General features: G+C 37.1%; 1 protein-coding gene across 1 annotated transcript in view; it reads right to left on the bottom strand.

Moving 5' to 3' along the window:
- The window catches only part of MDFIC2 (MyoD family inhibitor domain containing 2), an 84,251-nt gene extending 66,808 nt beyond the window's left edge, over positions 1-17,443 (bottom strand). The window contains exon 1 of the mRNA XM_040492169.1: positions 17,275-17,443. Coding sequence (XP_040348103.1) covers positions 17,275-17,443 — 169 coding nt within the window. The remainder of the gene's footprint in view (positions 1-17,274) is intronic.
- Positions 17,444-22,923: the final 5,480 nt, after the last annotated feature.

Below are 22,923 nucleotides of genomic sequence, written 5' to 3'. Positions count from 1 at the left end.
CTTGTATAAACTGATTTCTAAGGTTTCTTTAAGATGGAATGTGGACTGTAAGTTGTAACTATTCAAAGCTTATGATTCCAATTATAATTTAGGGAAGTATATTAACTCTTGGATCTTGGGACCCAATTGTTCAGTTAGTTCTTCTAAGGGTTGTATATTCGAACTCAGGTGACTTTAAAGAAATTAATACGATATTGGAAAACCTACGTCACTGCCTCTTCCACCCATAAATTAAATAATGCGTTGTACAGGAAAGCCTAAATTTGTGGGATATGTCCCTTCTTTTTTAGAAGTATGAAGAAGCAATGAAAAGGGTCCAATGACATTATTGGTCTTTTAGTTTATTCTGACTGTGAGACATTACCCCATTAATCATTTGCTTTCAAGTTAAGAGCTGCTAACATGTTTAATATCCTAATATGCTATTGCAATTCAAAGTCGATAGACTATTTCCCCTTTGTTAACAACTAGAAGCTTAAATAAACTTCTTTAGATGGATACTGGGATTTTCGCAGATGCTTTCATTTCCTTGGGAAATGGATTAAAGCTTGTCCCTTCTGTGAAACCCAAGGAAATTGTGGGTTAAGTAAATAAGAAGGCAACATCGGTGGAGGGGAAAATAGCTGGTATGTACTCTAAAATTTAGAGATTTCATGGTGAAAATAAACATCGTAGGGCATAGATTATGAAAGAGGAAAGGGAATATTTGTACGGTGTTTATGAAAGGGTAAACCAGCCTAACTTTTCTAGAAAGTAATTTGATAATATATGTCATGATTATTGTGGAGAACCTCATTACCTATGATTTTTGTCTTCCCAGCACCCTCCATCAATATTGAGAAGAGGTTTCTTTGGCAAACTCTTCCCAAATTCTTACCACTTTTTATCAGGGCGCTTTGAGGACACTTCTTTGGGAATTTATTGATAGAGATAACAGGGAATAACCTCTTCTCTTTGGATGATGAACTTTAGGGGAATAGGCTTAGGGCTTTCATTGGCCATATTTGCTCTTGAAGACCATCAATTTGTGGCAGAAGTCAATGAAAAAAAATAATCACAGACAGGCAGAGTTGTAAGATGGAAAGAAGAAAGGAGGAAGCAAAGGAGAGGGAATGAGGGAAATTGAAAAATAAATGTGAAGAAAATGTCACTTACAATAGCATCAAAAACCATGAAATACTGAGAAATAAATTTAAGGATGTATGTGTAAGACCTTTATACTGAAGCCTACTAAATGGTTGATTTTTGACTAAAATGGTTGATTTTTGACAAAGATGCCAGGGTAATGCAATGAGTGAAATGGTGAGTCTTTTCAACAGTTGGTACTACAATATCTGGATATTCACATGGACAGATTAAATAAATCCCAACTTTTCATCTCAAATGATACACAAAAAAACTAGCCTCAAATTTGTTATAGATATAGTTATAAATGCAGAAACTGTCATTGCCTAGAATAAATCATAGATGGCACACTTTTGCAGCTCGAACATCAGGGTATGCAAAGATTTCTTTTTTTTTTTTTTAACATTTATTTATTTTGTGAGAAGAGAGAGACAAAGCATGAGCAGGGGAGGAGAGTGAAAGAGGGAGACACAGAATCTGAAACAGGCTCCAGGCTCTGAGCTATCAGCACAGAGCCCAACACAGGGCTTGAAGTCACGGACCGTGAGATCATGACCTGAGCCGAAGTTGGACCCTTAACCGACTGAGCCACCCAGACACCCCTGCAAAGATTTCTTAAGACACCAAAAGCATGAATTATAAGTACAATGAATAAATCACACTTATTTGTGTGAATAAATCACACTTTAATTGTGATACAATTAAAACTGTCTTCTCTTTGGAAGACACCATTAAGAAAATAAAAAGGCAACTCATCTATGGAAAAAATTTTTTAAATATTAAATATTCACAGAACTTACATATTCTCAAAGAAAAGTTCTTACGTACTTTCAAAGAAAGTTCTTTGAGAACACACACAACACATATAAACATAGACACACATACGCACACACACTCTAGATGCAACCCTAACTCTAGACCATGCTCTAGAGTATCCAGTCATAAGCGCCAGTAGAGTCTCATTTTAAAGTTAGCAATTTTGTATTTCTGTTGTGTGCAGACGCAGAGTACTGATTGGCACAATCTTTTAAAATACTCATATGCTCTAACCCAACTCTGAGCTATTGGAAATTTATAGAAAATAAGAAGAAACTGTTCAGTTAAATATTTATGTATGAGCGTGCATTTAAGCCCGTTTTAAATACCGAACACTTTAAAGTTATTAAACAGTCATCAATAGAAAAACAGGAAACTAGAAATACAATGTTATTTATCCAATAAAATGGAAAATTACAAGGAAGCACATAAAAGTGCTGCCACTGGGTAGCTGTAGTTGATTTTTTTTTTTTTCTTAAAAAAATTTTTGGGCATATTCTAACAGTGAACTTGTCACTTTTGTAATGAAAATTGAAATGTAAAGCTGAGAAACAACTCAAGATTTAAAGAAAGTTGCAAAAGGTAAAATAGCAAAAGATCCCGAAGTTACTGCCAACAAACTAGATCAAGAGCATGTAGGTATTAGGTCATTTCCTGCTGAAAATTATCCTATGGCTCCCAGGAGCTCTCATTTTATATCCCATTTTATATCCATCCTAAGATGGAAGATGCAACCTTTTATGGAAGACAAGGCCTTTTATCATGTGGCTCTTTATCCGGGTCTACAGCCCCAAGTCTAGCCATTTGCCAGAATGTATTCTATTCGTAGTCAAGGCTGGCAACGTTAAAGGAAGAGTAAGGGCTGGAATTTTGCATTATCTTTGAAGAAAACTGACATTTACCAGTTGAAAGTAATGAGTCAAATCTTGCACTCAGGTCCAGGTTGTGGTAGGAGTAGTAAAGGGGTGCTTCTGTGGCTCAGTCAGTTAAGCATCTGACTCTTGATTTGGGCTCAGTTCATGATCTCACGGTTCATGGGATCAAGCCCTGCGTCAGGCTCTGCACTGACAGTGCGGAGCCTGCTTGGGATTCTCTCTCTCCTCCTCTCTCTGCCCCTTCCTCCCCACCTCTCTCTCACTTTCTCTATCTCTTTCTCTCAAAATAAATAAACATGAAAAAAGGAGAAATAGTACAGAAATTCTTGAATGGCAGGACCTGTCTGCTTTATTCACATCTGTCTCAGAAATTAAAGCTAAGAAGGTCTTTCTATATTACCCTGTCTGCTGGATATATATTATGGTTCCCTCTAGATTCCCTTTCTACTCTTTTCCAATCATCTTTGAACCCTGAAAGCTCTATGTGTATGGTCTGTATCAGTGGGTTCCCGTATTAGTTTCCTGTGGTTGCCCTTAAAAATGTATCACAAACTAGGTGACATAAAACAAAAGAGATTGACTATATCACAGTTCTGGTGGCTGGAAACCCAAAATAATGATGTTGGAAGAGCCCTGCTTCCTCTGAAACTTGCTTCTTCTAGATTCTAGTGGTTTGTCATCTTTGGTGCTCCTTGGATTGCAGATGCATAGCTCCAATCTCTGTCCTTGTTATCACATGGCATTCTCCTTCTGTGTCTCTGTATCTTCACATGTTCTTACCAAGACACCATATTGGAATTAGGTGCCAACCGTATTCCAGCATGACCTCATCTTAACTAATTACGCCTGCCTGTTTCTGTCTCCAAATAATATTACATTCTGAAGTATTGGGGACTAATATCTCAACATCTCTTTGGGTGGACACAATTCTAAAGGTCATAACATTTACAGAACTTGTGGACTCCAGATCTCTTGAAAAATTCCCTTTGGCAAACAGAACTTCCGGAATTATCTTACTCAAACAGTAAGAATATAAGAACTTCAGAATTGGATTTAAAGTTTAATTCCATTCATTTTGGACAAAATCACAAAAATCAGATGTCCATGAGCAGAAAAATATTGTATTTCAGTTTATTCCTCTTTGCACAGTTTGAAATTTACTCAAAAATCTGGGATGCTCAAAGCTTTAAATCATGCACATGAGTCAATCCTAGATTCTTAAAATCAAAAGCATGACTATTGCTTTTAAGTGAAGGGAGTCAGTACAGTGTACCTTTTTCCTGGCTGTTCTGTTGCTTTGTCCCTTCATCATATTCTAACACCTCTCCTTTCAAAAAGTGCACGTGAATACACACATTCTAGATCTGAAACCTCAGTCACTTCACTCCATTAGCTGTGACCTTTCTGTATTTCAGATGCAGCTTTCCTTGATGGCTGTGACTGTATTTTTCTTGCTTCATTCTCTACCTTCTGAATGTTAATGTAGTTTTGAATCTTCTTCTCTTGGTATTGATGCTCCATCATCCCCAATGTTTTGCGATTGTTACACTCAAGCACCCAGAATGTACAGAGACTGGCTAAGATAGTTTTTGAAAGCATGACCATTGAATCAGTCCATCAGTCAAAATAAGTTTGAGTCCTGCGACCTTGGGAAGTACCTAACTTCTCAAAGGCCTATTTTACTTCATCTGGATTACAGAGAAATAATACCACTGACAGTGTCTCTATGAGGATTAATGAAATGGTGCATGTAAAGTCCTCAGCACGGTGCTTAGTGCATGGAGGAGTTCAATGAATGGAAGCTGTTTATATAAAATCATATTGAATGAGCTTTCTTCACTTTCAGCAATTTCTACTTTTAATAGAACCGTCAAATAAAGATGAAAGAACCATATGAGGAAAGAGTGGGAATGGGTAAGTACTTATACCAGGAACTTTAGACTGAAAATAGGTACTAGGGCTCAGAATAAAATGTGCCTCTGAGATTCCTAGGGGCCAAAGCAAAGTGGAAAATGATGCATTGTTAAGACTCATCATCTGATAAATAAGCTGTGATGAGGGAAAAAATCTTAAGCGGAATTTAAGTAGCTACTTATATTTAAGTTGTTCAACAGCATAATGGGCAGCGACTTCAATAAAAGCTTTTTAAAAGGTGTAGAAACATTCTTAGTAAGTCTCTCTGTAAAATGAAATAAGAGCATTTTTAGGAAATGCAGAGGAGTTTGTCATGGAGGATGGCTTAGAGGAATCTGGAAGGTCATTTTATGTGGGCCTTATTTACTGTTAAATAAAATTACTTAAAAGTTATTTCTAAATAAGATGATACGTGACACATAAATAAAGATGTACCACTGGGTTCAAAACAAGTAGGCATTCACTCACTCTACAGTTTTACGCTGTGTCCCGTAACTGGATTTTATGATTTGTGCATGCATTGTGTTAATCCTGCTCAAGGTTATTTGAGATTGTCGGATTTGTGACTGGATAGTTTTTATCAAATTGGAAAATCTTTAGTTATTATTTCTTCAAAGACTTTTTCTGTCTCTCAACTCTCTCCTCTCCTTTGTAATTCCAGTTACACTTCTGTAAGACTGCTTGATTTGTCCTGTTGGTCAATAAGACTTGGTTTTAGTTTTCAGTATTTTTTCTCTGTGCTTGGCTTTCTATAGCTTCTATTGGTACATTTTCAAGTTCATTACGCTTTTTCTCTTCAGTGCCTAATCTGGTAATTACATCAATGAACTCTTCATTGTAGGTTTTGTATTTTTCACCTCTAGATATCTCATTTGGTTTTATTTCTCTGCGATTTATTTCTTTCCTAATTACATTTATGTTTTCCTTTAATCTTTGAGTATATAAACAGCTTTATTTTAATTGTTTCAACTCCCTTGACTGTAAAATCCATTATATTTGTCATTTATGATTGTTTTAATCAACTGGCTTTTCCTTCTGGTTATGGATCACCTGCTTCTTCACGTGCCTAGTAATTTTTATTTTATGCTGGACATTGTAAATTTAGTGTTATCGAGGTCTGAGTATTTTTATATCCCTCTAGGTGTGTTGGACTTGTTCTAGTGGCAGTTAAATTAATTGTGATCGGCGTAATTCTTCTAAGTTTTGGTTTTAAGTTCCTTTTTGCTAAACCTATAGTAATATTTACTCTAGGGTTAGATTTGCCCTTCTTCTAAGATGTGACCCTCCTGGAGTCTTTCCTGAATGTCCATGTGTTCACAGAGGTTTTACCACTTTGCCTGGTAGAAATTCAAATAATTCTCAGCCTATATGTAATTTCTAGAAAATGTTTGGCTTTCAGATCTCTATTAATTGTTCTCTCCCAGAAAGTTTGTGATGCCTAACTTCATGGAGTTTCCCCCCTACCCATATAAACAGTATGCCTCAATGGACTCCTATACACATTTCTCAAATATTTCTCTGCATAACTCCCTCATTTTGGGCCCTCTGCCCTACAAATTCTATCCTTTTTGGATTTCCCATCTTCAATCTGCAGTTCCTCAACTCACTGAAATTACCTGGCTCCATATGGGTTCCCCTTTCTATACTGCAGTCCAGAAACTATCCGCAAACAGAAGGTCTGGATAATGGCAGGGTTGACTTTGTTTCCTTTCCCCAGGGGAACAAAGTCATGAAATTCCTGTCATCCAATATCTAAAATAGTGATTTCCTATATTTTGTCCAGTTTTTTAGTTGTGAATATTAGGTGGAAGGATGATTCAGATCCTCATATATCCTCATGTCTGGGAGCAGTAAGTTTGCTATGAATTATTATTACTTTTAAAATTCTGTAATTATCTTGTGGCTAGCACAATCATTTTGCATTTTATCTCTGTACATAAAGCATTACTTTGAAAGTGATTAAAAATATAAATATTTAAAATATAGCATAGATTTTTCAACAAGGTCTTGGTATTTCTTCATTTTAAAAAAATGTAGATTGCCTTAGGAAAAAAATGGCAGTGGTTCGAGACTCTCTTGACATCCCTTGACCTCTTAAAGGCCTTGGTATTGTCAGGGGGATATGAATTGTCTCGTTGGTTAAGTTTATTTTGTAATTTTTCATAGTGCAGGACTTCATCATCTTTACATTCTTAGGAATGTGCATTTGTTTAATGTTCTAAGAGTGGATTTATTCTTCCGGGACCTACTCACAGCAATACGCTCATCAGGCGAATGTCTAAGAACTGAATTTCAGTTTGTTAATTTACAGACCAATCATAAGGATCAAAGTGCCTGAGTATACGTGACCTGTGCATTCTCTCCCTGTAGGAGACACAATCTGAAGACTCATTTATGAGCATGGAATTTAAGCAAAATGAATTAGGTGAATCAAATAGTAGCTAGCCATACATTGTGTCCCTCATTACAAATATTTACTGACCACTTATAATATGCCATTTCCTTTGCTGAATGCAGTAAACAAGGCAAATGCCGTCTCATGCTGTCAGAATTCTTGGGCAAACATTAGACAAGGAGCAACAGCAGTATATAAATCTTATGACAGGGAATGTATAAAGAGTTGTGGGAACTCTTGGGATCTGTGTATCAAGGAAGAAAATAAAGTAAGCTAGTCAGATTCAGATAAAGGTCTCTGGGAACATCATATTTAAGTTGAGATATAAAGGGTTAATAAGAATTATCTGGATGAAGAAGGTAGGAAAACTGACCTAGTTAAGTATTCCCAAAGTGTGACATTTTTCTCACTGATACTAGGCAATATCAGGGTAGGGTATAGGTTTTGTACTAGAAGTGAAGGAAGAAAGAGTGAACAGAGAAATCAGGCATCTCTTTTGACTTTGGAACTTAAATGAACACCACCCCACCTCCCCTCAGACCTGCTTCATGCCATCTCGCCTCAACACTCTGCACACACACATTAATACATAGTTCATAAATGAAACTTGCCACCCATCTTGTGACTTTTAGGGTGAGATTGAACCATCAAGAGGGAATGTAGTTAGAAACAGTAGTCCCTGGATCCCTGTACATAGAAGGGCCCCTAACTGCATCCATTTGTTCAGAGGGCTTGGGAACAATCAGGAAGAATTGTAGCCTTCAAATATGATTCAGCTGAAAGCAGTAGTTAGGAGCATAGCTCCGGAGTTGAAATAATCGCCATGTGTTCATGGCCTTAGGTCAATTTTGGAAAGTATCCTTGGGTTTATAGTGGGGATAATTATAGTACCTATATCTTGTAGTTATTGTGAAATTTAAATGAGGTGTGTTTAAACACAATGCCTTATTTCTAATGAGTGTCTAATGAGTAAATGATAGCATTATTATTTTATTCTGCATCAGAGGCATTACCCCCTGAGACCTGATAAAAATGCATTAAACTTATTCGTTCATTAACCAGTACACAAATAACAAAAGCTTTTTCCTTCCTCTGCACAGCCTGACTTTAAACGCATCTAAAGAGCTCCCTACAGATATTGGCACATAATGTGGAGACACTGGAAAGACATGATCAAGGTGCTTCCTTAGTATTTTTCTCAGGTGGATTAACAGTATTAAGTGGATGAGGGACATTTTCCATAGTATCCTTTGGACCTTTCAAAATGAGTAGGCATTTTTAGAAGAAAAAGAGAATGTGAGATTTGTTTGTCTTTTGAACCAAAAGCTTATCGAACAAGAAGGGCTCTTACATTTATTTGTTTTTGGTATCTTTGATTTCAGTTAAGTAGCCTTAAACGGAATGTCCCTTTACCAAGTATGTGTAAACTTTTCTGTTCTTTTCATCGAGGAACTTATTTTTAGCTGTGCATTTTTATAAGTCAATTACATCTTTTATTATATTCAACTGTTTATATATAATGTCAAAATTTTAATTTATAAAGTTAAATGACATTCTGTTTAAATGGTAGTTGTTTTTTATGTAAGCATTTTATGGCAACTATAACTACTTTGCTGTTTTACTTATCATGGAATTATATAGTTTCTTTTAAAGTATATTTATTTTGGGGCGCCTGGGTGGCTCAGTCAGTTGAGCGTCGGACTTCGGCTCAGGTCATGATCTCGTGGCTCGTGAGAGCGAGCCCCGCGTCAGGCTCTGTGCTGACAGCTCGGAGCCTGGAGCCTGCTTCAGATTCTGTGCCTCCCTCTCTGCCCCAACCCACTCGCATTCTGTCCCTGTCACTCTAAAAAATAAATAAACATTAAAAAATTATAATTTAATATATATTTATTTAATTTTTGAAACATGAATCCATTTTAAAGCAAATTAGTAAATATCCGTCCAGATGTTACATGAGTATGTCAAAAAAATCTTTAAGGTGGAAGTTTGGGAACACTGATCTTATGCATGCAACCTTGTAAGAGGCATGATCTGGCAGTGGGATAAGATATTGGAGGCTTTTGGCGGAGAAGCCTTCACATATGGCCATGCTTGGGTGAACACTGTCAACATTCGCCTCTCATCTTTTCTTATCCAAGTTCTCATGAATGACCCATTGTAGCTTCCTTCTGAGAAATGTTGTGTCAGTAAATTAATTTGGGTCACCACCAAAATTGCTGGCTTGTGGGGGGTGGGGGGGACATAGAGAAAAGAGTGTCAATTATAAACCAATTTATAAATGTTCTCCGATCAATTATGTAATGATCTTATACTTAATTACCCCATATTTCTCAGATACTGAAGGAAGCTTCATTTTTATGAAGGACAAATGAAAACAAAACTGATGGATGCATCTTAGTATCATGGAGGTGTTTCTATTTCTATCATGTTCTAAAATAATGTGGTCTCACTTTCTAGGATGGTGGACTCTAATCTCTAACACAGACTTTTTATTTAAATAGTATTTTCATGGCAGCTGCGTGGCACACAATTTAAGATAAAGACCCTCACCAGGTGAGAGCTAAGTTGTTGTTTAAGGGAAAAATTATGTTAAGTAAAAATGGGAATCTGATATGAGTACTAATCCATTCAAGGGATTAATTCACCTTCTGAAAAGTGGACTTGGGAAGTTCAGCATTGGTTCTAATTTCTGAGCATTCTATTTCAAACCATTAAGTTCTTAGTATCCCTCTCCCCTGTGTCTGTTTGTTTGTTTGTTTGTTTGTTTGTTTTAAAGCTGATACCAAAAAAGCTGTTGATTTTGGCAATTCCTCTAGAGAAGTACCTTCATAAAGTGTCTACTTTATTTGTAATTATTTGCTTCAGAAATATTTTCTTTTCATTTCCAAAATACTTAAACTATTATTATAAAACATTTAGTATCAATAGATTTATAAATTCTGAATATATGAGAATTAGTTTTTCAGAAGCACACACTCAAAAGGCCCACTATTAATAATTAACAATAGAAACAATTAAAACATAGGACTCTCCACTGAACCAGAAAAAAGTTTCAGCTCCCTATATATTACCAAGGTCAAATATAAAGGGAATTTAGAAAAATACTATTGTCCTAGGAAATCTCAATATCCCTTTATCAATCTGTCAAAAGTTAAAAAAACAAATGGTTATACAGAAATAAAATAAAGATTGGGAGAATAAAACTTAGAAGGTGGGATTATTTATTTGGAATACTACATCCACTATTTATAAAATTTGAAAGTTAATTACCTATCACATGCTAGGTCATAAGAAAATAGCAATAAATTCCAAAAAGCAGAAAACATACGGGCTGCATTTTACCACACTAACATAAAATTAGAAATCCATGGCAATGCCCAGCCAATTGAAAGTTTAAATACAATGCTCCAAATTATTACTAGGACAAAGAAGAAACCAAAACAAAATTATACTCTATTTAGAAGACAAAAGACAGTCACAGTAAATATCCAACCTGAAAGCATGAGTTAAATATAAATTTAGGAAAATTACTATTCTCAAGTGGCAACTATTCAAGTCAAGAAAATTGAAAAAGAAAATGATCCTAAGGAAGAGAGAAGGGAGGAAGACAGATTGAAGCATAACTAAGAATTGAACAAGAATGAAAAGATAAATGAATCCAAGAGTTTATTTTTCCTCCGGGGAAGGAAAGACACTGGGAATACAGATAAAGTTCTGAGCAACATAATAATATAAACCCCAGAGTTTTATAAATAAATTAGAAATTCTAGACTATTTTTAAATTTGGAATACTTAGACAAGCAGGATAGACTAACAACTTTCAGAAAAGCAGTTAAAGTTTCAATTATCAGCTGATTTCACAGATGAGTCCTTTCACATTTCCAAGGTACAGCTAATTCCAGCACTTTCTAAAATATTTCAAAGCAGAGCAAGTAAATAAGGCCACATAAATCAGAGCACCTTCCAAGATAATTTTATAAAGAATATTTAATCCTGAACCCAAAATGATAAACAAAACAGGAAAAATACAGAGAAGTCACATATCAATACAGGATCTGTTTCAGGCCTGAGTTTTGTTTCATTCACTTGTTGACCAGAGGCTGCCTATCATAGTCCAAGTCCTGAACTATTTTAATTATTGAAACGTTCTCTAATACATGTGTGGCTGCTCTTTAGTCCCACCCAAGTGTTTGCAAAAAGCTGACTGGAATTTCACAGCTTGGAGTGCTTTCTCTGTGTATATACGTGAGTGACTTTGCAGGACTAATTTTTAATACATTAAAATTTCTTCCCTAAAATTAGATCATAGGTCATTTGTCAAAGCTTGGAAGCTGTTTACATGTTAAGGATCCAGTTATTTATCATTATTCTCGTTTAGGGTTTCCAAAGTCAACATGACCAGGGGCGAGGCAGGTATGTAAATAATGAAAAGAGCCAGGTAGGAAACAAGGCTAACTGGAGTATATTACACATGGGTAAACAGGGTTGTGGCTAAGCAGTTCCAGCTAATTGGTGCCATTGGGGACTCAGATTAAGTACCGTCACATATTTGCTTTTCTAGAGAAGCCAGAAGTCTGGAATTTCTATGAAATTTTTCTGACTTTTAAGTGTTTGTAATTAAATCAAATATTTAACAAGAATTGCACTGCAAGGATTACATTGCGCTAGACCTGCAAATGTTAACCCCATGTGACCCATAAGCCACCAGTTTGCAAATTTTGGCCTGGTCCATTCCCTTCATCTTACATCTGAGAAAACTGGGACCCCGGTACGTTAACTGACCCATCTGAGGAGGTCTCAGAGACAGGGGCAGGGATGTGTCTGGAATCACAGGTGCCAAGACTGTTTACCCTGAAAACCTATGAGAAGGCACAGCAGAGTAATGTGCTAGTCCTGAATCACAGTGGTTGAAACTGTGATGAGTCGAACACTTTAAAAAAAAAAAAAAAAAAAAAAGAAGGTATAATAATCCCCATCACAAGCCAAGAGTTGTGATTTAGTTTGGTCAATTGGACTGAAGTATAATTTACAGACAAAACACTGTACCTATTCTTTTTTTTTTTTTTTAATTTTTATTTCAACGTTTATTTATTTTTGGGACAGAGAGAGACAGAGCATGAACGGGGGAGGGGCAGAGAGAGAGGGAGACACAGAATCGGAAACAGGCTCCAGGCTCCGAGCCATCAGCCCAGAGCCCGACGCGGGGCTCGAACTCACGGACCGCGAGATCGTGACCTGGCTGAAGTCGGACGCTTAACCAACTGCGCCACCCAGGCGCCCCATAAACACTGTACCTATTCTAAATACAGGGCGGAGTTTTGGCAAATGAAAACACCAGTATGATCAAGGTGCAGAAGATTCCCATCTCCCCAGAAAGCTTCCTCCTGCCCCTTTACAGTCACCATGCCCCCCACCAACAAGCCCCAGGAAACCAGTAATCTGCTTTCTGTCACTATAGATTAAATTTGCCTTTTCTCAAATTCCATAGAAGTAGAGTCATACAGTGTGTACCCTTTTGTATCTGTTTTATTTCACTCAGCAGAATGTTTCTGAGATTCATCCGTATTACTGAACTCATGTGTTTGTAATGCTGAGGCATAGTCCATTATACGAATTAACCACCGTTGGTTTATCTCATCTCCTGTGATGAAAATTTAGATATTTTCTGTATGAAGGAAGCTACTATGGACGTTCATGTGCAGGTCTTTCTGAGGACATAGGTCTTCATTTCTCTTGGGTAGATACCTAGGGGTGAACTTGCTGCGTCGTATGGTAAGAGCATGTTTCACTTCATAAAAAAAGTGCTCAGCAAATTTAGAATTGTGAGTTTAGACAGAATCTGTAGCGTTGCTGGAATGCAGAAACCCTCTTATCCTTACTCTAAGTAAATTCTTCCATGTTTTCCTCTAAATTCTCATCGACAAGCATAAATGAATATTTCCTGAGTCACTGAGTTAGAATTTTCCTTCCCTAAGACTTTGGGGAGGAACAGAAATGGAAAAGAGATCAGAGATCACTCCAGTACAGACAGCTAGCAAGCAACATCTGTGCAACCTCTCTGAACAGCCCTTCATAGGCATGTGCCTTTCTGACTCCTGCCCCTACGGTCCAGGTCAAATTGTATCCCCCCTCCTTGTTTTACCTCCAAATAATCTTCTCACACTCCTGCCTACCTATTGCCAAAGCAAGTCCAGCCAGACGCCTGAGTTTTGCCTGAGAAAGGCTGTCTTAAGATGAATAAGATCCCGAGGACTGCCAAATCTAAGATTTACCCCAGTGATCAGTGAGACATGAAAGGTTTGCATGAGGTTTCATGCAGATGTGAATGCTGGTCCCAGAGGTAGAATAACAAGTGTGCTAAGCCCAGCTAGTTCATTAAAACTTTCTTGACTCAACAATTTCTCTGAAGATTACTCTAAAGAAAATATGTGTTTATATAGTACTTATCACCTCTTTTTTCTTCTTAAAAATGAGATGCTAAGACCTTTAATCCAAAGGGAAGTCTTAAAAGCTTCAGGATGAGATCACAGAATTGTTTCTCTCCAGGAGTATTTTAGGATGATTGCCATCACCCAGGAGATGCTCCAGAAAAATCCTCCGTGAAACAGTAAACTCCAGATAATACAATAGTGTCATCTAATTGGGAAAAAGTCAATACTTGTGTAAAGTCTGAGTTATAAAGATACTTTAAAAAAAGAAGTGCAGGGTCTTATTTTTGGTTTATGGGAGCTTTTTGATAATGTCAGAGGGGGGAATACGCAAGGCATAGACCTATGTGGCACATATACTCTGCCGTTCTCGATGGAGTGTGTCAATGGCAAGCATTGCTAATTGGTCATAGTTTTTAAAGGACAGTGTTTTTTTTTCAGAGTTATTCAGTAGTGAAGTGTACAGTGAGGTCTAGAATTTGTTTTTGATACAAAAATTAATTGGCCTTTCAGAAAAAAAGAGATTATAATAAATATTGTAAATACAGTGGAAAAATGGCTGTGTGTGTGTGTGTGTGTGTGTGTGTTATGTGTGTGTGTGCTTGCACGCACATGCAATGTGTTTGGAGAGAACAGATTTTTTTTTTAGTCTCAGGGAGTTTGATTAGGCAGTTCAGATTATAACATTTGGTGTTTCCGATTGCAGATAAATTATGATTGATAAAATGAAACAAGGTTTAGAGTCACCATATTCAATAAAATAAACTTAACTCTTTTGAAATATAGAGTAAATATCTGACAGAAATGAGCACTGATATATAATTTTTTCATGACATTGTTCATCAACTTGGAGTTAGAAGATATGCTTGAAAAGTATTTTCGGCAGATAATTAATGTTAAACTGACTGACAAACTCAGGAGCCTGTAAATTGAGGATGCACTAGGGAATGTTATAAAAATTACTAGATATTGCTAGTGATTTAACTTTAAAATCCAAATATCTCATTACTCCTTCTCTAAACTCTAGGTTAGTTCCAGTAAAGATTTTTACCAGGTTTATAAAATGAGTTATATAAAAAGGGAGAAGAAAATCTCTTGCCACGTGAAACTACTTTTCTGTGAGAACAAAGATTCTCAATGTTTTGTCTTCTAAAGCACGCTGCAGAAATAAGCTGCCTTTTCTGGGTGAAAGAAGTCTGTAGCTGTCATTTCTCACTTCCAAACAAAAATTCCCCTGGTTGTCAGAGACATCACCTCATGGTTCTTGCTGATCTTATAATTATAAAATGTTAGAAATTTTAACTTACAGAGAAGCTGATATTGACAAATTATTATCTGCTGTGTATATTGTGTGTCCAAATAGTTCGTGATGATTGCCCTGGAACCGTATAGTTTGGGTTTAAACCCCGGCTTTGCCATTCATTAGTTTTGTGATCTTAGGCAAGTTACCCAGCCTCTCATGCCTCAGTCTCCCCATCCATAAATCAGGGATAATAATAATAATACTTACCTCATAGGGTTAATGCAAGGGTTAAAGAAGTATATGTTTGTGAAGTACTTAGAGTAGTGTTGTGTGTGTGTGTGTGCGCGCATGTGCACACACGCACACACGTGTATGTGTGTAATAAGTGCTATATAAGGACCTGGTAAATAAAAATAAATTACATATGAAATAAGGACTTTTTTGCTAAGAGATTCTAAAATCCATATCGTATCCTATGAGTGTTTAATTAGGCAATAATTACCTAAAAGCAGATTATTTATAATTGATGCACTTTGTTACCTAATCAGTTTTGATTAATATTTTCAGGCAAAGTATGGAGATAAAATTACCCATGATTTTATTCTCCCACAATTAATTGTGAAAAATATTCTGATGAAGAACATTTCAAACTTTATGACAACGTATATACGTACTTGCCCTTGATCTTTTTAAGAAAAACAGGATAATCATACTTATTTAAGGTAGTATGATACAGGCTGTATGTGGACAGGATTTTTGCCAGTTTTACTACCGCTGAATTTCAGTGTCTAGAATAGTGTTTAGTATAGAGTAGGTGTTCAATAAATATTTATTCAATGGAATAAAGTTTTTTATTGTAATACAATTTTTACTTCATGTATTTGAAGATATTTTAGTGGTGTTAAATATTCTTCTTCCAATATTACATGTCATTTTTAATAAGTGGTTAATATATTATCTGATTAATATAAATATTCCTTCATCCTGTCCCCCATTGTTGGACATTATCATTACTTCTCCTGTCTTGCTATTTCAAACAAATACCGTGACAAGTACTTATAGCAAAATTTGTATTCACCTGATTATTTTCTTGGCGTAGCACCTAGACGTGGCTCACCAATGAATTATATAGAATTTTAAGGCTCATGATTCATTCAACATTTACATAGTAAATGTTTACCAAATATCTAACCCGTTCCCTTTCCTGGACACCTACATGGGAACACCATGGTGAGTCAAGCAGGTATAGTACATTGCATGGATCTTAGAGTCTAATGCTGAGTTTGGTAAACTATAGATCATGGGTCAAACATAACCTAAACTTTTTTTTTTAATTAATGAAGTTTTATTGGAACACAGCCCCACTTAAAAATTTATGTACTGTCTGTGCTGTCACATTACAACGGTGGAGTTGGATAGTTGCTACAGAGACTGTATGCCCTACCCAGCTGAAAATACTTTTTTTTTTTTAATGTTTATTTATTTTTGAGACAGAGGGAGACAGAGCGTGAGTGGGGGGGAGGGTGGGGTGGGGCAGAGAGAGACGGAGACACAGGATCTGAAACAGGCTCCAGGCTCTGAGCTGTCAGCACAGAGCCCGACGTGGGGCTCGAACCCACCGACAGTGAGATCGTGACCTGAGCCGTAGTCGGACGCTTAAGCGACTGAGCCACCTAGGCGCCCCTACAGCTGAAAATATTTACCAGCTGGCCCATTACAGAAAACAGCTTGCCAACCACTGATCTAGTCAGTTTTAATTTTGGCAAGTTACCCTCCAGAAAGTTTACGTTCTCAACTGTAACCCAGGAAAAATCCTCACATTAACAAGGCAAACATGTCTTGGTCTTCACCGGATTTATTTATTTTTTCTTAAGGAACTCCATACAACACAGGCCATTTTTAGCATGACATGCATGGATAATCACAAAATCTGAAATTAGTGGGATCAGAATTATTGAGATTTACTTTAAATGAGAAATATTGGTTGAGCCTGTGTGATTGAGCCCTCAGCAGTTTTACTGAGCTTTCCTTATATGCGCATAAGGACCAAGAAGCCTTGAATAAGTAAAGTCACTCATAGCCTTAGCTGCCTAGAAATAAGACTTTAAAAAATGCTGGGACTGTTGAAAGCAATGGTACATCATTTTACATATGAAGTCCATTTTGTTTATTCTGAAACTAACCAACATTACCTTAATGACTTATGTAAACGGAAATATCAGTTATTTGATTTTTCCCCCTGCACTGGCCTCACACAGGCACACTAATGATTATTTGTCAAAGTCACACTGTTTGCTTACAAGGTATGAAGGCTTTTTAGACACTATAATGACGGCTCTTGATTCACTTGATAATATTTAGAATAAGCCATAAAAGCCGATCTCTGAACGAACAGACCGCTTTTATTGGCTTTTAGTGCTATTACTGCTGTCATAAGTGGAAAATTGGCCTAATGCAAGCAATACTGCTGTGTCATACTGAAAAACTGCTGCTTGGTTTTATAGTTTATTTCTTCTGATGAAAGTATGGCCAGGTATGGGGATGGTTTTATCACCTCCTGTGCTGCAGGGTCTGCTGCCACCATGGTCTTTGCTTCATCTGAGGAACCAGGATGGATGCACTTGAAGATGTGTAGGAGTTTGGGCATGGTCACAGACCTGTGTTCATTTGTTATGTAAATTCCTGTTGAGTTCCACTATGTGCCATGTATAGGGGATGAAAGGATAAGACAGATCTGATTAAGATGGAACCCATTTTTAATAAGAAGTTGATGATTGATAGCCTGCTGGCCGGATTTTATTGGCTCCTCCATGTTTTAAATTAAAATTTATTGAGATATTACTTATGTGTAATAAGTTTCACAAATCTTAAGCATACAGATTGATTTAATTTTTTGTGTATGCCCATGTAACCACTACCCATCAAAGTATAGAATATGTTCAGCACCTTAGACAGCTCCTGTCACCCCACTCCCAGTCAACACCTTTGCCCTAAGAGTAACCACAGTACTATTCTGTCTTCTATCACTATAGATTACTTTTGCCTTTTCTTCATATGAATGGGACCATATAATGTAAATTCTTTTCTATTTAACTTCATTTGTCAAATATCATATCTGTAAGATTCATCCATGTTGTTACACGTACCAGTAGTTCATTCTTTTTATTGCTAGGTAGTATTTTCATTGCAGGACTATACCACCATTTCTTTACCCATTTTATTGTTGGGGGACATTGAGGGTGTTCCCAGTGATCGACCATTTTGAATAAAGCTGCTCTGAACACTCTCGCATATGTTTTTGTGCAAGGGACACTCGTTCCTGTTGGGTGTAAACCTAGGAATCAGAATTTCTGGATTGTAGAATGGGAATTTTCTTTTTGGTTGTTTAGCTTTTCGTAGATACTGCTTAGCAGTTTTCCAAGACGTACATCCATCAGTAGCATATGAGAATTCAAGTGCTGTGTGTTGTTGCCAGTGCTTGGTATTGTCAGTTGCACTATTGTTTTAATAGCTTTAAATGCTTTTATATGCTGCATGTACAGGAAATGCAAGACAAGTGTTTTCTGTGCATGCAAGGAAAATACACTTGTCTTTGGCATATGTTTTCTATGTACACTTGAGCATGTGTGGAGAACACCGTGGGCCATAGAGAGGTGGTGAGAACACAAGTTTTAGAATCACAGGGATTTAGTTGACATCTCTATCTCACCAGTTGAAAAATGAGTGGCCTTGGTAAAGTAACTCATGTTACCTGATGCCTCAGTTTCCTCTCCTGTAAAGCATAGCAAAACACCACAAATTAAAGTGTTGTCATGAAGACAAGTGAAATGATGTTTGTAAAGTAGCAAGCTAGAATATTGTCTCAAATATTGCCTTCCTATAGGAAAGCATTCAGCCTCTCCTGATCTGTTCTCCTATCTCTCCAAATTGAATATTTGACTTTCCTCAGTGTAACGATTAAGATTACATGCTTTAGAGTTAAACCGCATTTTATTCAATTATGCCTTTACCATTTAGTAGCCAAGTAGTCTTGGATGGGCCACTTAGGTTCTCTGGCCCTCACTTCTCTTAGAGCTCCCTTCATGGTGATTGGGGTGTTAAAATGAGACCACATATATGCCTGATGTAGGGTAAAAGTTCAAAAAAAAAATAAGATTGCTCCAGTTGCATCAAATAGAATGCAGGAATCCAATTATCAGACGATGTTTTACACCCCTAGGGATTTGTCCATGATGGTTCCTCTCTCAGAGGGATCCTCACCATAATTACCTTCCTGTTCTCTCCCGCAGGTTGACTCTTTCCTGTCTTTGAAACTCAGTTTGGTAATTCTCTTCGTTACTCAGCTTTCCCTGACTCCAGTAGTTGTGCAAAATTCTTATACTCATAAATCACCAGGGCACCTTGTTTGGAATGCAGATTCTTTAGTTCCACAGAAATTTTGGTTCATCATATCTTGGGTGGGTCTCATGAAATCTTCAGGCTTACGAAGCTCTTTGAGCGATTCCAGTGTAGGTGGCCCCTTGACCTGCTTTAACACTCTGTGTACCATACATGGCAATTTCTGGCTTGAAACAGAAGCTCTACTGGACAGACACACTACTCAAAAAGATGGGTCTGTCACTTAGAATCTGATGTTTTCTCCCACTGAATTCCCAAGTGGCCACCTGAATTGTTCCTACCACCTACATTTTGTAAATCATGTCATGTTACAAATGCAATCGACTTCTTATTTATCCCTAACTAAAATCTAAAATCTTCTCTCATCCAGCCCCTAATCCTCTATGGCCTTCACTCTTACCACTCAGCCTGCCTCATTGGCTTTGAACATGGCAAGCCTTCTCCTGACTCAGGGACATTGCACTTGCTACATCTCGTGCTAGAAATTCTTTCCCTGTGGATATAAACATGTCTATTGCCCTCATTTCATTCTGGTTCCTTGCTGGTATGTTAACCTAATCAGAGAAGCCTTTATTAACTACCCAATTTGTACGCTCCCTGCTTCTACTCCTTAACACTCCTCAACACCAGACATTTCATATACTTGATTGTTTGTCTACTGCCTACCGTACTCCACTAAAATACAAACAAAATGACTTTTTAAAATATTCCTTCCACAAAGCTTAAAACAGTGGCTAGAAAAATGAGGTGTTAAGTAAGTATTTGTAGAATGAATGACTCTGCCAACATTCTGTCACCATAACGAAATGGGAAATGAGAAATCAGAGATAAGTCTTATAAACACTGAATGTCCAAGATATGCCTGTCACTAAGACTTACTCTGGTAACAAGGCAAATGGGGCAGGAGACTGAAGAAGCCATTGAGTACCCCAGTCGCCAAGTGTTTGGGGGCTACTACCTGGAAACCTCAGTAGGATTCTCTCCAGCAATGGGTTTTGGTGTGATGAATAATCAAATAATAGAATCTACTTATCTTGGCACTGACACTGGCTGCACGGTGCCTGGCAGATAATAAATGCTGAATAACTGTGGAAGGAACAGGACCTAGATTTGGCAGAAGCTAAGTCTGATGGATATCGTTATTCTTCATGTGTACTGTAGACATATGCAAGGAACAAGGACTTTGAAGGCATGCAGAGCTGAATTCAAATCACACGTGTGTCACTTACTAGCTTCAGCTAGTCCCAGCCTCTCTTCGTCTCTGTTACCTAATCTGTACAATGGGCCTACCTGGGTCACCCACTTCCCTCTGCAGGACTTGCACAGATGAAAGGAATTGATATTTGGATAAGGTTCTTTGTAGCTGTTATCACGATAAGGGTCGGGGTTTGGATGTCTGAATTTTAAGGGCGTTTCCAGTTAAGAGTCCTGATTTCATACAGAGTAAGAGAGAATAATGATTATGTGATGCTTATTTCTTAAGAGAGAGAGACAGAGAGAGAGAGAGAGAGATTGAGAAAAGAAGGAGGGAAAAAAAAAAGAAGAAAAAGGATCCAAGGCAAGTATGGCCAAATGTTAATAACTCCTGTCAAATCTGGGTGGTGAATAAATAATATATTTTTAAAAGAATGTATAAAATGTCCAAAGCCAAGTAGTTAATATATGTGCTATTAGTAATCTTGCAAGTTTATTAATATTAGATCTGTTTCTGATCCCTGCATGTTAGTCTTTCCACCATTCCACCATCCCACCTTTATCAGAAGGCCTTTACATGTCTTTGGGTGACAGAAATACTGGCTAATGGCTTCTTAAAATCCTGAATAGAACTTGATTTTAAGGCCCAGTTAGACTCTTTTTCATGAGTACAACTCTTAAAACCGTCACCTTGTTCCAGTTAAAGTTCCATGAAAGCAAGGGTCATGTTGTGTTTCATTTACAGTTTTTTATCTCATTAGACAGACATAAGGAATGCTAACTAGCAGAAAGAGTGAGAAGGGCAAGCAAGATATTGGTACTTGTTCATCCCTATAATATTTTGTCCTGTAATCCTGCCCTAAATTTTCTAGTGAGGTTAACTCAATTCCAACTTGTCAGCTATCAAAATTTGTATTTGACTCTTTATATGTTTGTATCAACCTTTCTGAAAACGAAAACAAAAACAAAAGCAAAAGGGAATTCTTTGAAGAAATCACCAGTAAATAAAGTAGGTAAATGGAATTGATCCATGTTTTTGAAGTTTCACTGACAGTGTTACGTGGGTTACACTTTAATCACTCTAGTTCCAAATTACTTGTTTCTTACCCAGGAAAATAATATTCTTGAAGCAATTTTACTTATCTCTGTAGGAAACATATCTTGGGCAGAAAGAGCATTTTTTTTTTACCTATTTTAATGATTAACAACTATGGTTCTGGACCATATGGGGTTTGCACCCTACTTTCCCACTTATCACATATTGATTTGGGGCAAATTACTTATATTATCCAGAGCTCAGTTGTCTCGTTTGTGAAATGGGGATAATAATAACAGTCATCTCACTCGTTTTTGAGAGAATTCAATGAATTAAAACATGTAAGTGCTTAGGACAATAGTGGGCAAATTGTAAGCATGCAATGTATGTACACTGTTATTATTATTATAACTAAGAAGTTGAGTTACTAATTTTTCCTTCCAGAACACTTATCTCCCTTCTCTGGACCTGCCCACAATCCCAAACTGGCTCTATTCCTGTATTTGTCACAGTCTATCAGACTTTTCCTGTTTCTTTGCCCTTATCTCCCACTACACCCTGAGATTCTCCTGAGAAGGGACAATACCCTTAGCACAGTGCCAGGAGTGTTAGTGGACAAAAAGGGCACATCTTTGGCAAATGTGCCTTCACTCTTCCGTCTGGTACTCGTGATAGTGTTGTTCCTCTTATCCCACTCAGAAGCTTCTTCAGAACAGCATCCTAGGACTCCGTGACGATAGATTAGAGCCAAACAGTTCAAGATGGAACGTATTGGTTCCCCATATAATAGATGTTCATCAAGGGAGTAATATAAATGTCCTTTGTCGGTTGATGTATTTGTTTATTGTTTAAAAACTTTAAAAACAATTTTTAGAGTAGTTTTAGGTTTATAAAACAACGGAGAGGGAGGTTCAGAGATTTCCTAAGCTCCCTGCGCCCACACATACATAGCCTCTTTGATTATAAACCAGATGGTGGGTTTTTTGTTTTGTTTTGTTGTGTTTTGTTTTTAACTAAGGATGAACCTAACTCCAAGATGCGTAGTCTGCATCTGCCGATCTTGTCGTTGACTTCCTGGCAGAACGTAGGAGTGTGATACTTTGTGTTTTCCCATTCTCCATTTCTTACTGAAATTTGTCCCAAGTTTTAGTTTTATCATAAGAGTCATTCATTTGTTAAGTTCTGCCCATCACGTATGAGACATCATGGCTCCAGAGATGAATAGACGATCTCTTTCCTCAAGAAGGTAAACATTAACATAATATAAAGCTATTACTTTATGACTAATTTTATGTGTATTAACCTCCCCTGTTCTACTGGGAGCTCTGTGGCCCCTTCAAGACATGGGGCAAATTACTCCATCTCTCTGAATTCACGCTTCTTTCCACAAAATGAAGATAATAGTACCTATCTCACGGAGTTGTTGTAAGCATTAAGTGAGAATATACACCCTGTGATTTTCTCTCATAATATCGGTAACAATTGTGTTTAACCAATTA

The sequence above is a fragment of the Herpailurus yagouaroundi genome, unplaced genomic scaffold (assembly GCF_014898765.1).
Source record: "Herpailurus yagouaroundi ecotype Mexico unplaced genomic scaffold, PumYag 183, whole genome shotgun sequence".
NCBI classification, from domain to species: domain Eukaryota; kingdom Metazoa; phylum Chordata; class Mammalia; order Carnivora; family Felidae; genus Herpailurus; species Herpailurus yagouaroundi.
This window is presented reverse-complemented; position numbering and strand designations above follow the sequence as displayed.